Genomic DNA, 16,108 nt, shown 5'->3' on the forward strand with positions numbered 1-16,108 from the left:
CTTGTTAGGTAAATAAAAGCACAAGAAAAAGACACCTGCTGTGTGGACATTCCATTACTACGGCTCTCATCAACTACCCTAGACGGCGGAGTCACAGAGGTAACATGCCACCCAAAACAAACCAGCAGCTCCTCCGGGGGTAGTGCTACATAGGTGTAAATTGTTCCTTGGAAGGCAAAAGGCAAGGCAACACTGATTTGCCATAGTTGTACTTTGTAACTAACAGTTTATTTTGCTGCTGATAAAGAAGGAGCACACAGGATTTATTTATAACTTTTATTAAAATTGTGATTTTGGTCATTCATGGAAGCTCACTGATGCAGCTGCAAAAGTGCCACTTGATGCTTAACCAGTAAATCTAACAAGCTGCAAGAACCAGATGCCATCTTACTGCTACCCATATGACTTCATGTTCCACAAATTTTTCCAGTGAATAGTCAATACATAAAATGCTACAGTTCTACACTGTACATAGAAGAACATGTTGCATCACTTATGGGAGACTGTAAAAAGCAGATTACAAATCAATTTACAACGGCGGATTAAGTATTTAGCAATTGATCAAGTAAACTATAGCATTAAAATTACACCTCTCATTCACCACTCATCCAGACGTTTAAAATTACTTTTTTTGCTGTGAAATAACAGTCTTGAGAAACAGGCGCTTGTTCTTATAACATCATATTACCACCAAACTGACAATACTTCCAAGCTGAAGAACAATTAGGCGTCAATGCTATTCATTTATCCTAATTAACTTCCCCGAAGCCGTTTAATAAGCTTAACCTTATCACTGCCTGAAAGGCCCAACAGTCACCAAGAACAGCAGCTAAATACATTGCGATTAGAGATTTCCTTTTTTCTGAATTTTAGGGAAACATGGTTAATGAAGTACTTCAAGGGCCAGTTCACGCCATAGAAACGCGTTCCAGATGCTTTTCTGCAAGCACGCTTTTGATGCAGTCCCGTGCATTTTTCCCCCTCTTTTTTCTTAACGTTAAATAAGTAATTCCAGTGCATTTTTGGTACATTTAGGTACGTTCTGTTGCGTTTTACAAATGTTCCAGTACAGTCCAGTGCAGGAAAAATGCAGCATGTTCTACTTTATTTTCTGGAATGCACTGGAACTGCAAGCACTGGTTTGAACTATGCCACTAGAAATCATATGACCTACTTTTCATGCGTTTTTGATGCAGAAAAAAAACGCACTGGACTGCATGTGGTGTGAACTGCCCCTTAGTGTTTACACAATTTGCTTCCGTTGGAATAAAAAGATCCACTGACTCGCTGTGGATTTCAAGAGAGACACACATGCTTACATGTCTAGAGCTGTACCAGAGTTAAGAGTTGAACAAGTTGGTGCCTTTTTTTATGCAGAACATTTACCAACAGACCATAATTTATTTTGTGTACACTTTAGAGAATTATTATAGCCATGCATGTGTCATTACTTAAAATTCAGCTTTGTATGTCAAGCAGTTGCAGTAAAAAACAGAATTATGGAAGGTTCGCCGACAGCCGCAGTGCCTCATCTTAAAATCGGCAAGGTGGGATTATTCAAGCAGAAGCTAGTTGATGTGGCTCCTATGTAACCTTGACTTTAAACAGAAAAAAGTACCGTCCCAGCCAGTTCTTGGTTTTGAGGTTAGTATTAGAAGCAAGGAGAGAACAGAGGATTGTTGGAGACAGTGGGCCTCATAATGAGTCTTGAAGACCTAACCAAATAATTACAGGTCTGTACTGACAGCAAGCTTGCATAAGGCAGTGTAATTCGTTGATAGACTTTCAATTTGTTCTTTTCTTGAGTGAACCAGAAAATGGCTTTAGAATAAAAGTCATTTTATATCTAATCTGCAGTCAATAGCCTGCACATGAAGTACCCAAGACTTTAAGGCCATTTCTTATCCACACAAATACTAACTAAAGAGCCAAATGCATGATAGCCTCATCTGCCTGTGCATCGATAACAAATGCTGACTACGTGATGCAATACTAAATAATCATATAGCTTAGATTTGGTAATAGAAACATATAGGCAGAATCCATTATACAGCGATCATATGTAAAGCAGCCCAACCTACTCACCTATGACCAGCTTTTAATTTACATCCAACAAAAAGTCAGATATTCCTCCAAGTAACCACTGAGGAATACGTAAACTTATGTGGCATTTCTGAAGATGCAATTGACTTTCACCTACTTTAGATTGGCAAAAATATAAATTAAATAAAATCTGGCCCTCCTGTGGCCAACACTACTCGTTTGTATGAAGTGACCCTAAGAGAACCAAGTTTACTTATTATTTAGCCTGTGCAAGAAACACAAAATTAAGAAACAGATTCCATTGTGTTAAATTACCATGTTTTATGCCTTTAAATCTGATGACCTGCACACATACATTGAGTATTCTATTTATAACCAAAATGGTGCAAAACATACACATTCTCCAATAAAATAAAATAAAGTTTTAAGCATTCTGCAGAATTCTGTCTTTCTAGCATAGGATTTTTTTTTTTTTTAAAGAGTACTTTGCCCATTGAAGTTGGCCAAAAAGTACATACATACTGCGTTATTCACAGGAAGAAAAAAATATTTTGAAAAAAAAAAAAAAAGACTGGTTTGTTCCACGGCATCTTTATTCATTTTGTCTAACACAGGTAAAGGCTAGAGTCTCTACTCTACAAATCCTTGTACACACGGTTGGTTGGTTCTCACCATATGTATAGACACACTCATAATTCAACAAGACTTCATTGCAGTGCTATAACCTTACATCTACATAAGATTTTAGATCTTCAGCTACATATTGTTGCTAGTTACATCATATACTCATACAGGAAAAAATACAAGACTTATTGATTTCCACAATTATTAATCTGTACACTAATGTAACTAAATGCAACTTCTGAAGACAAATCAAGGGTACAAGAAAGGTTTAGAGCACGCTAACAGTTTGGTCCAAGATTATCTTAATGTAGTGCTTATGGTCTCCCTCCCAATTAGAGAACAAGAAAACATGACAGACATGACATGCACACGCTCACCTATACACAATTGTAGAAACAGATTAACTGCTGTACAATCTCAGGCTCAACCATACATATATAAGGCTATTATAATACAGCTATATGCAGCATAAACTGTCAACACAGCCATTCCTAAGTCAGCACCGTATATACATATGTATATATATATAATATATAAACAATTTGAAACAGCAGACACATGGGAATAATTAAAAAGTGCCATTCCAAGGCTGCACATAAAAAAAATCAAACATATTTACAAAGCTTGGAAAAAAAATAGCTGCAAAATAATTTATTGCCAATGCCCCTTAGGAAAAAATATGGCCATTTTGTACATAACAGGTTTTTTCATGTTACAAGTTATAGCCTTCTCTAGTCATTTACAAAATCCCTGCTTGAGGGTTTCTCAGCAAAACCTGCTCTATGGCTTCACCATGTTAAAAGATAATAAATAACTTCTAAAATGTCTAAACTTATATGCAGTAATAAAAACTAGAGCTAAAACCAAATGTAGACCTATACAGGTTAATAACAGCCAAAGGAAAAATACAGAGAAAAGATGACATGTGGAGGGATGAGGGTGGTATGCCAGTGTGATGCTACAGAATTCATGCCCACTTTGTAGATCTTTGGTTGGTTATGCAGCTGCTGGGGCTTTGGAGGATAATGCACTGGGGTACATGTATAAAACTAGCACATGCTGAAAGCTAGGCAATGTATGTGCTATGTTAAATATAGAACGTTCCCTACCTCATAGGATAGCAAAAGTGCACATGATAAAATAACATGCGGTATCTAAAAGCATATACAAAGTACAGTCACTGCCTGGTTTTCAGTTTGAAACAGTTTTTCTTTGGATATGGAGAATTTCATGCTCACAGCAAGCAAGACTGACTACGATAATTGTTCTTTCAGACGCGGTAAAAAATAAGGTTCAGTGGCCATACCCTAGGGCCCTTACAGATCACTATTAAAGTGACCCTGTCAATACAGGGTCAATTTGTATAAAAAAAAGGCATACCTGTGATAAAAGAAAATATACCTTTCCGTCAGCCAGTTTGTTGATGCCTTTTTGCTGCAGGTGGGTCGAACACTTGTCTCGACCTGCCAGTACCAATAGTTCTTCCTGACAACTCCTCAAACAAATGTGCCACCAGAAAGGTAAGCATATTGGCCCGGATTCACAGACACTGGCGCATATTTATGCCGCCGTAGCGTATCTCCTTTACGCTATGCCGACGCAGCGCAGAGAGGCAAGCACTGAATTCACAAAACACTTCCTCCCAAATCTGCGCTGTGTTTCCAAGGCGGAAGTGGAAGTGGGCGTGAGCCATGCTAATGAGACGTGACCCCATGCAAATGATGGGCCGAGCGCCAGACATATACGAATCGCCAACGGCGCATGCGCCGTCCCGTGGGCGCATCTCAGTGCGCATGCTCACAATCACGTCGGAACAACTGCCTAGGATACGTCGGATCACTGCCTACGGCGTGGACGTAACCTACGTCTAGTCATATTCACGTCCTGCGTAAAATACGTCGGCATGTGTTCCCTGGTGCAGCCCTTTGCATGGATGCTGTTGGGTTACACCTCCTTTATGGGGCATAACTTTACGCCGAACGTATCATCGTGAATCGGCGTATCTCCCTCATTTGCATATGTGAATAGAAAATCAATGGGAGCGCCAAATACGTCCAGGGTAAATATGCGCCCACTCTAGGCCGGTGTAGGCAAGTTACGTTGGTCGGATGAAGCCTATTTTCAGGCGTATCTTAGTTTAAGTCAGGCGCATAGATACGACGGCGCATATTTGCACTTACGCGGCGTATCTGGAGATACGTCAGCGCAAGTGCTTTGTGAATCAGGGCCATTGTCTCTTATTACAGGTATGCTTATGTATTATAAAGTGATTATGTGCTGACAAGATCACTTTACCCTTTCTACTCTTTCAGGTATGAGCATGGTTACATTAAAGTGGAACACTAAACAAAATAGTGTTGGATACAGTAGAAACAGCTGGAACCTGATATCCAATTTGTGCTGTTGTCTGTATTGTGGTGCAGTTTCCTTCATTTCCTTTTCTAATAAAAAATCTGTCAAAGTGGCAGGAAATAAAGGGCGAACCTCCAACTAAGTAAATTCTGGTTTCATGGTCATTGTGTCCCGGTGATTCCAACCTTGCTTTCTGGTCACCAGGACAGTGAGGGAAAATCTCCCAAAATGGGCCACTGACACCAGAGAGAAAAAAAAAAAAAAAGTCGACAGTGGGTCAAACTACTCTATCAAAAAGTTAAATAATTTGGGTTAGAGAAACACAAAGAACCAGCGTAATTACCTTTTTGCCAATTCTGTAAAACATGCAATTAGTGGTTCTTGAGTATTAAAAACACTGCTACAGATATTAAGCCACACATCTGATACTATTTAGTCACCCCTATATTGGTTTTGTTGATACACTGGAGTAAAGGGCAGTAAAATACTTTGACACATGTTCATGCATGGTTTCAGCGATATTCCTTTTATAACTTCAAGGCACCTTGCCTTAACTGCGTTATTGCACAATAAATCGTTGCATCAACCAAATTCATAATCTGAACTTGTCCTTAAAAAGAGACCTTCACTTGAAACTAGATTGTAATACAGGAAAAAATGATTAAGGGAGTCCATTTTTAACTTAATTCTCAACTATGTAGCCCATGGCATAGTTCTAATTGGAGAACATATTTAAGCTGGCCATACAGGTTGAATTGGTACAGAAATAAAAATTAGTACAGAACTAAAGCTGGCCACAGATGTATTTTTCTTATTCAGCCAGCAGATTTGGAAAAAAAAACACTAACCCGATTTCCCCATCCTTACATTCAAGATCATTGTAATCGATACTGATATATATTCTGATGGGATTGAGGTGGGGGGAAGACTTTCCTACCATCAGTGTACACAGCAGACGTTTTCAAACAGGGCGGTTGGACAGAATTAGACTGGCAGAATAACTTCTGTACAACAGTGCCCATGCATGGATTGAAATTTGGCTGGTCCCTGCTGAACTGAATGAATTCATCTATGCGTAGCTTAAGCTTTGTTGAAGGGTTATGATTATAAGACATCAAAACGAAAGAAAAAGAAAAACTACGGTTAAGTTACCCATTTTTTACAGGTTAATTTACCCAGAACGAACAGACAAAACTATGGTTGAATTCACCATCCTGGATGCTTGAATTTCCTGGCACACCCAACTGTCACAAGCTGGGTATACACTTACAAAATTCATCTGGTTCAGCATGAACTGTCCAAATTTTGGTATGCATCTATCCCTGTCTGTTCAACAGAAGTTGGCTGTTAGACTGGGTTATACATCACAGGGAACACAACAGGAGGAAAAAGCCTCTTTATTTCCAACAAGAAGAAATGCAACTCCATATTGTGGGGGAGCAAACCAGGACCATAGGCAGGGAGGGATATAAGAAGAGTGTGGTTGATTCAGCCTGAACGCAGTTTTGGGAGGGCTTACCTTTAATTGTGAGTACTGAGAGTAGCATTTTGTTCCGTTCCCAACTGGTGGAATGCACTGACATTATGTGTGTATATATGCAGGGGGCAAAAAAAAGGGGGATATTAGTATTTGATTAACAACTGAGCAAAACTCTGCTTAGAAATAAAGTTTACTGATATGTACAATCACTAAGGACTGCTAATGCCAGTATACTAGCCTCAATATTAAAAAGTTAAACAATTTTAGTGGCACCAATTTTGTGAACTAAAACAAAACATTTATAAAGGAATCACCGTTTTGGCCAACTTTGGAAGAGAATGAGAATAGAACAGGCTTTGCCCACACACTGGATTCATCTACACCAGTGGTTATTTGGTTCTGTTTGGAGCACAGGAATGCTTGCAAAGCTGAGCACACCATCGTTTAATTTAGAGGCAACATCTATGTACCACAGAACCATTTAAAAAAGTTGTCCATCTGGCACACTAGAAAAGAAAAAACGGGGTTCCCCTGGGTGGACTTTTAAGGCACCGATAGTATCAATTTCAAATATACGGGATATTGAAGTAAAACAATTATACTTTAATTATTATTTCCATGTTTATCAAAAAAATGTAATATTGAATTAAAATATACAGTTCCAAAGATTGTCACAACAGGTAAATACATGAAAACCTTCTTTACACCCTGTAAAGAAGGTTTTCATGTATTTACCTATTCGGTGACAATTTTTAGAACTGTATATTTTAATTCAATATTACATTTTTTTGATAAATATGTATATTTGTGAATAAAAACAATTTTTTTACTTCAATATCCCGTATATTTGGAATTAATACTATCAGTGCTTTAAAAGTCCACCCAGGGGAACCCTCTTTTTTCATTTCTCATATATACTGGATGTGGCACAAGCATACATTTGCCATTCACCTCCCTTTCTTTCATCTGGCAAACTCAGTCTTTCCATGACAAATGGTTCAATTCAAGAAGGTAGGACAGGACAACCAATTAATTTATCAGACTTCTGGTCACTGTATGCTATATCACATTTACTTGTGCCTCAGTTATCACAGCCCCGACAAAAGTAAAGTTCAGGTAGAAAACAGATTAACAGACTAAGTTTTTTGCCCAAAGCTGGGCAAATCATGTCACCACAGCAACAAACAAAAAACGATATAAACGTTACAATGGAATAACTGAGCATCTTGTATGTGGTTTCCTTAATGGCAGTTCTACCAGGTGCCACAATTGTTTCTTACCCCTTTTTTTTTTGTAGATTCAATTTTTTTACATAACAAGTAAGAGGGATAAGTTCCAGACAATCAACAGCGCATGTGACTTAGGAGGAACAGGGGCAGTATATTGTTACAAAAGACTTCTACTATTAGGGTTTAAAATGGCTCAGCTCTCGCTGTGTTTTTGTTGTGTGTAAAAGTGAGAAAGCATTATGGGTCAGTACTGTGAAAAACCATATAGGTCAGAATTATGTGCGTGTGTAGTAAAAAACTGAATTTTGGTAAGTATGTTTTACAGATATATTCACACACATCTAACTTTGTGTATATAAATATGTCAGTAAAATAAGACCACGGCTGTAGTTTGTTGGCTCCTGACTTTTTCAGCTGGCTATGAGATCTCGGCGAGATTTGTCAAAATAAAATAAATGGTGCTGCAGAGTCCATGCCTGCTACACTTTGCAAGCACCATTTTTTTTTTGCAATAGAAAGCCACGTGTAAGAAAGCAGTTGTGCTTATAAAGCTTTATGACTTCGTATATCCTTCCAACCATTGAGTCTAGGCGAGTTCCCCGAAATCAAAAAGCAGTCTGGGCAGCTCAATTTGGACACTTATGTTAAGAAGCCCTAGGCTATTTAGGTTTTCTGTGGTTTGTTAAGTTTCTGCTGACTGTTAAACTAGGTAGACAGTTTTTTTTTTCATTCAACCAGCTTTAACACAAGTGAGATGAATGCAGCAATATCTCCCAATGTGCTATAGTATTCTGACAGTGGAACTCCTCCACTGTCGGTATACAGTGATCAGCGCTGCAGCCGATGGGCTACAAGACACTGATCAAAATGTCATTGGCTGCAGTAGCTAATTGAATGCTGTTTTTCCAGCAGGATCATTCAACAGAAGTTGATGTAATGATCAGCATCTGTTAAATCGGAAGGGGTACATGCAGTTTGAATTAGGCCAGTCCTTGCCAAACTGATCCGATTTCCAGTCCGTGTGTACACTTTAGTATGTTTCCCTCATCTCTTCTTTGTTTCATCCATAACCATAAAGCATTTAAATAATGGAATAAGGAAAAAAATATTTCCCAGTCAGATTGTGCCCCGGTGTGATGTAAAGTCAATGACTAGCTTCAGCAGAAGAGTAAAAAGGACTAAACATAGCGCCCATGTTGCTGTTTAACTGAAGTCACTGGACCATTTAAAACAACCAGTTTACAGATACAGCGGAACCTCGGATTATGAGCATAATCCGTTCCAGTAGAATGCTCATAATCCAAAGTACTCGCATATCAAAGCAAGTTTGCCCATTGAAGTCAATGGAAACTAAAATAATTTGTTCCGCGTTGAGTTCAATGGCAATGCAGTACCGCATGCGGCCAGAGGTGGGGGGCGCCGGAGAGCCTCGGAAAGGCCAGAGGACACCTCGGCTGGCCTCGGAAAGACTCCGTTCTCGAGATTTGCCAAGGTCAGCTGAGCTGTCCTCTGGCCTTTTTGTTCATTTTTCCGATCGGCACCATTTGGCTCTGGCACCACCCCACTGCAGGCCAAGCGTGGTACTGCACACCGCTTTGTCCTGAATTCTGCTTGTTTTGCGAGAAAACACTCGCAGACCGAGTTACGATTATTAAAAATACAGTGCACGTATTGCGAAACGCTCATTAACCGCGTTACTCGCAATCCGAGGTTCCACTGTATAAAAAAAAAGAAAAAAGAAAACGTATATATTATGGATGCTTGCAAAGTTGTTGAACTACCATGGCTCTATGTTCACTGTTACTGTAAATATGAAACTCCTGATCCAGGTACAAGAGCCACCTAATTGTTAATGCCCTGGGTGAAAAATAGCCAGCTGTCCACTACAAATTACTGTTAAAGAGCAAGCATTTATATTTAATCTAAAGTTTTACTGACAAAAAAGCACTTCCACAGCCAATAAAAGCCAAAAAGAATAGAGGGTGTAAAGTTACTTGTGGGATGAACACTTCTGTGTGTACAGACTTTGCAAAACTGGTTGTATTATCTGCTCTTCAATAATAAAATTGGACTTGGGTGCCAAACATTCAGACCTTTGTCCATTTTATTATGCCCCTGTAAATCTTAGATATATTCGATATCTGGCCAACCAATGTACTTATCAAGAAAACTGAAATCTAATGGAGCTTCTGGTTACAAAAGGACTGCATCTGTGGTCTTTGAAGTCTGGCTGCTCAGATCTGCGGCACTGTTCAGATCTGTAAGATTTTACTACAGGTTTGAATGTCTTGCCATCAGCTCCTGGGCATTAGCTGAATCAGGCATCCAAATGCTACATACAGGGCAAACTTTAAAACTCCTCACTAGCAAAACGAATGCATGAACAAATAGATTTATTTTTACTACAGGTCACTTAATGGGAAAATAAATATACTGCCATTTATACTAGATGACAGCTTTTTTTTTTTGTTTTTGTTTTTTATAAATCCTTTTTAGTTTCATAATTTGATAAATTATATTTTTCAATCTTTACAGGATATCCAGAAATATATAATTTACTATATGCAACTCGAAACGATCCTACACAAGTTTGATATATATATATATATAAAAAAAAAAAAAATAGACATATTTTACAGTAGAACATTAAATACTTAAAATAAATGCTAAACCCAACATTAATGCAAAATGTGCACCAAGGATTCTGGAAATTGGCTATGTAAACAACCACACCGACATGGTTCGCTTTATATCCAGACCACTGCTCAGCTTTATACAGGACATGGTTTCATTGTTCACCCCAATGAATCAGGAAAACTGGTGGATTAAACCTGCACTGACCACTTTACATGACTGTTAAAATATACAAAATGGTGGAAAGAAAGATTGTCTTATTTAATGTAAAAAAATAAATCTGCTTTAATGTTTTTAGACACTAGTTTAATTTGGGACTGGTCTGAGACATGTTCCAATATTTCTAAGTCAGCTATTGGAAATGATAGCTGGAACACTGTTTTCAGTGCATCTTTAATTTGTGCAAGCCTTGGAATATGCCAATCTACCCCAAGGGGCAGATTCAATGACAAAACATTATTGCTTTGGTTCTCTCTCAGACACACACACACATACACACACACACACACACACACACACACATACACCACAATTACAAGAGTAAGGACTGGAATTATGAGAAAAAGGAAATCCAGGAAGGTCTCCTTAGCTTAAGTGCTGAAAATGAGACTTAAGTGTTCCTCACACTGTATGCTTGTAGGTCACACTCAACATGATTTTTCGTTAAACAAGTTAAAAGTTACACAATAAAAAAATAATAATAAAAAGTCGGCAGAAGAGATAGTGCCGTCTAGCAGCCTGCACAAAATAAAAACATGCTGCTGATCTACCTGGGGGGGGGGGGGGGAAATAATAATAAATAATTGCCCATGAAGCCCACTTTAAAAAACGAAGACGACAAAATGGAATACACAAACAGCAAATGTCCTCAGCCACAAACAATGGCATTTTACTGCTCTGTACATTAAGCCATTGTTATATGACATGGCAGCAACTGGTTTGACTAGCGGTACATAGCAGTCCCTCCTTGGGATTCCGCTGGATATTCACAGAAATTGTTTTTTCACACAGAGGTAGCTGTAATACATTATTCTTAAAGTTCTTGTTCTTGAGACGTTCCAGTTCATTAGTGGTGTCTGACATTTGATCAGAGAATAACTTTATACCGCTAGATGGGGCAGCTTTACTGGCACTACTATTTGAGCTTATGCACATCTTCCAAGAGGACTTCTCTTGCACTTTGACACTTGAGAAGGACAGGTTATTTTGGGGGTCAATTATATACTTGGCCCCATTATGCAGTTGGGAACCTAAGCAAAGACCCATTAATTTTAGACTCTCTACAAGTTCTCCTGCACTTCTTGGCGACTGCTGCACTGGGTTACCAGAACCAGAGCAGGTGCGGGTGTTTCCAGATGAGTTGTTGGTGTTACCACTAGAAGTATTGGAGGGGCTACCCCCTCCTTTATTATCGCTTGGACTGGTTTTGTCAACACCTCCACTTCCATTGCTTGGTTTACTTTGGCCTCCCCCATCACCTTGATTTCCAGGTGGACCTTCACTGCTGTCTCGTCTATGCCAAGAATAGGTAAACCCACTATCTTTATCTAGCCGCCTTCGGCTCTCAGAGTCATCATCACTTGTTTCTGAACTGCTGCAACTTGAGCCCCGACCCTGGCTTTTCCTCCTATGGTATCTTTTATGTACAGTGCCAGGAGATGCAATGTTCATTTTTAATCTACTAAGCTTTGGAGGAAGATTCTCGTCCATATCAAACTCATCGTCAGATTCGCCTTCCTCAAAAATCTGGTTAAGCACTGGAGCACTCTTTCTTGATGTTAGTCGGTTTGTAACAGAAGGTTTGCGCCGTAAAACAACTTGTGTGGAAAGGGAAATGGGTTTCTTATCTTCTTCATCTTCCTCTTCATCCTCTTCCACTCTGAAAAGGCATTTTCTACCACTAGTTGATGGGTTTAGATTCACGGGAAGAACGCCTGAGGCTGCGGGACCAGCAAAATCTGGTACATCCTCTTTTTTCAGGGGCTCCACAAGACCTTTGTTTCTATGTCCATTAAGCACATTATCTGTGCTGCGAGCTTGAGTAGATGCAACAGCCACATGGGCTATTGGAGAAGCTGTCAGATCATCCTCCAAGTCTTGAGGGACATCAATCTTTGTGGGCCAGGACTGCCTACACACACAAAAAAAAAAAGCAAAGTTATAATATCTTTTCTTGAATTTTTTACATGTCAAACTGTTACAAGGGCCATGGTTGACAGGCAGTTTCAACTTTCAAATTTATTTTCTCCCCAAGGGAATGTACAGTAAGAGACACTTAAAGCAGGTTAGGAGGAGGTCAAGTGCACCTTTAATTATGAATGATCTCAGAAGCTTCTCAAAATCATGTGAAATGCAAGTCTGTCAACACCAGTCCAAATTCATCTCCAATTTTGACAGCAGGCAGACAAAAAAAAAAAAAAAAAAGCTATATGCCAAAGATTTAAAAATAAACTACAAATACTGGAGGAATCGGGAGATGTATGTATATCTATAATATTTGGATTTGAGCTTTTTTTTTTTTTTTATAGTTCCAGTTCTCATTTGTTTCTACAAGCAATTATGATTCACCTTTCCTACAGTTTTCATACATGGAAAAATTTTCAACGAAATTGTAAGTAAAACATTTAAAATCTTTACAGTATTATGAGTGGACAATTGCTTTCTTTGACCGTTTTCTTATATTTTTATATAATTGAAGGCCTGTGTTCTATTTTTGTATGCCTTCTATTTAACTTTGTGTTAATATCTTCCTCATTGCACACAATGGGAACAATCTTAAGAGCCTGGCCATGTCTAGTTGCTGATACAAACAAGCACTGTAGAGAATTGGCAAACACATGTACATCTGCATTTCAAAGATTTGATGCATACACAGAAGAATAATGCCACGTACACACGATCGGTTTGTCTGATGAAAACGGTCTGATGGACTGTTTTCATCAGACTAACAAAGCGTGTGTGGGCCGAATCGTTTTTTTATCCATAGGTTAAAAAACTAGGAACATGTTTTAAAATTATCTGATGGTTAACTAACCAATAGGAAAAAAACGATCGTCTGTAGGCACGTTCATCGGTTAAAAATCCACGCATGCTCAGACTAAATTAGGGAAAGGGAGCGCTCGTTCTGGTAAAACTCGTGTTCGTTATGGAGCTAGCACATTCATCACGCTGTAACGGACAGAAAAGCGCGAATCGTCTTTTACTAACACAAAATCAGCTAAAGCAGCCCCAAGGGTGGCGCCATTGGATTTGAACTTCCCCTTTAGAGTGCCGTCGTACGTAGTTTACGTGACCATGTTCTGACACGATCGTTTTTTTAACCGATGGTGTGTAGGCACGACTGATCATCAGTCAGCTTCATCGGATAACTGATGAAAATATAAATCAGTCCGTTTTCATCGTATCCAAGTGTATCCATATAACCTCACCCGCTAAGTGGGGCTCCAGTTTTTTTTTTTTTTTTTCAGCAATCAGTAAGGAGATCACGAAAGGAAACAGGGGAGGGACAATAGAAGTGTCGGTCAAACAGAAAAGAAAATCTGGTGATTTTTTTTTTTTTTTTAGTAATTGAGAAAATGGAAAACAGATAGGACGACCGCCGGGTACAGAGACTCGGGGTGTTCCCTGTGGTAACTGAAATGATTAATTCTCACTGGATGTATATTGAGGGTGCTATAAATGATCGTATTACTATTTTTGGACTATTGTTCCAGTTATTGTGTACATATGACTGCTTTGACAACCTAGACTCGCCTTTGATGGTTAATAAAATATTTGAAAAATGGGAAAAAAAATGAAATAAAGAGATTTTTAATACAGCTTACCTGTAAAATCTTTTTCTTGGAGTACATCACGGGACACAGAGCGGCATTCATTACTATATGGGTTATATGGAGTACCTTCAGGTGTAGACACTGGCAATCTTCAAACAGGAAATGCCCCTCCCTATATAACCCCCTCCCATAGGAGGAGTACCTCAGTTTTGTAGCAAGCAGTATGCCTCCCAAAATGGTCCTCAAAAGAGGGGTGGGAGCTCTGTGTCCCGTGATGTACTCCAAGAAAAAGATTTTACAGGTAAGCTGTATTAAAAATCTCTTTTTCTTTATCGTTACATCACGGGACACAGAGCGGCATTCATTACTATATGGGATGTCCCAAAGCAATGCTTACAATGAGGGGAGGGAGAACATCTCCAAGACAAAAGGATTTAATTTAGAGATATACTCAAATCATAATAAATCCAACTTATTTGAGAAAAATAATCTTAAATTTTAAATTTAACTCAAAAAAAGAGGAGCCCCCGGAATCCGAGGGTCTCAAACTGCAGCCTGCAGCACTGCCTGCCCGAAGGCAGTATCAGTATTCCTTCTTACGTCCAACTTGTAGAATTTTGTAAATGTGTGGACAGAAGACCAGGTTGCCGCCTTGCAAACTTGAGCCATAGAGATCTGGTGGTGCGCTGCCCAGGAGGCGCCCATGGCTCTAGTAGAATGAGCCCTTAATGATACTGGAGGAGGCAACCCTTTCAAGCCGTAGGCCTGAGTGATCAATTGCTTAATCCACCTAGAAATGGTGGACTTTGCAGCTGCCTGCCCCTTCTTGGGCCCATCCGGTAGAATAAACAGCACATCTGTTTTCCGGATCTTCTCTGTAGCTTTAAGATAGGCCTTCATGGCCCTGACAATATCCAAGGTATGCAGCAACCCTTCCTTTCTGGAAGTAGGTTTAGGGAAGAAGGATGGTAATACCAAATCCTGGTTCAAATGAAAACTGGATATGACCTTCGGTAAGAAGGAAGGATGAGGGCGGAGAACGACCTTGTCCTTATGAAATATAAGATATGGTTCCTTACAGGATAAGGCTGCCAGTTCCGAAACTCTTCTTGCGGAAACTATGGCAACCAAAAACACCAACTTCCTTGTCAGTAGAACCAAAGGAACTTCAGCCAACGGCTCAAACGGTTGTTTCTGTAAACTCGACAGAACAAGATTTAAATCCCACGGACAAAGCGGGGATTTAACTGGAGGTTTAATACGTAAGACCCCTTGAAGGAAGGTCTTAACCAGCGAGTGGGTGGCCAGTGGCCGCTGAAACCACACTGACAGGGCAGAAATCTGTCCTTTGATTGTGCTTAATGCCAATCCTTTATCCACTCCTAGCTGGAGAAAACTTAAAACTCTATCTATGGTGAACTTGCGAGGAAGCCATAGCTTGGACTCGCACCAGCCTATATAGGCCTTCCAGACCCTGTGATAAATCACCCTAGAGACCGGTTTCCTGGCTCTGATTAGGGTAGAGATTACTTTCTGAGACAGACCTCTACCCCTGAGAATCAAGGATTCAGCTTCCAGGCCGTCAAATTTAGATGCCGTAAGGCAGGGTGGAGGATCGGACCTTGCGATAGCAGGTCTGGCCTTAGAGGCAGAGTCCAAGGGTTTCCCACTACCATCCTTAGGATTAGTGAGTACCAAGCCCTTCTGGGCCATGCTGGAGCTACCAGGATAACTGGTATGTGCTCCACCCGGATCCTGCGCAGCAGGCGGGGTAGTAACTGGAGCGGGGGAAACGCATAAAGAAGCTTGAACTGATGCCAAGGGCAAACCAGAGCATCGGTTCCGCAGGCCATCGGATCCCTTGAGCGGGACATGAACCTGTCTAGCTTCTTGTTGAGTCTCGATGCCATGATATCCACGTCCGGCACTCCCCATCTTTGGCAGAGTGCTTGAAAGACTTGTGGATGCAGAGA

The 16,108-nt window shown here is 39.8% G+C and overlaps 1 protein-coding gene across 1 annotated transcript in view; it reads right to left on the reverse strand.

The window, feature by feature from the left end:
* Nucleotides 1–8,226: 8,226 nt before the first annotated feature.
* SNRK (SNF related kinase) overlaps nt 8,227–16,108 on the reverse strand; it is a 110,723-nt gene continuing 102,841 nt past the window's right edge. Inside the window, exon 6 of the mRNA XM_040353067.1 lies at nt 8,227–12,493. Within this exon, the coding sequence (XP_040209001.1) occupies nt 11,278–12,493 (1,216 nt within the window). The 3' untranslated portion in view covers nt 8,227–11,277. The remainder of the gene's footprint in view (nt 12,494–16,108) is intronic.

The sequence above is a fragment of the Rana temporaria genome, chromosome 5 (genome assembly GCF_905171775.1).
Source record: "Rana temporaria chromosome 5, aRanTem1.1, whole genome shotgun sequence".
Classification (NCBI taxonomy): domain Eukaryota; kingdom Metazoa; phylum Chordata; class Amphibia; order Anura; family Ranidae; genus Rana; species Rana temporaria.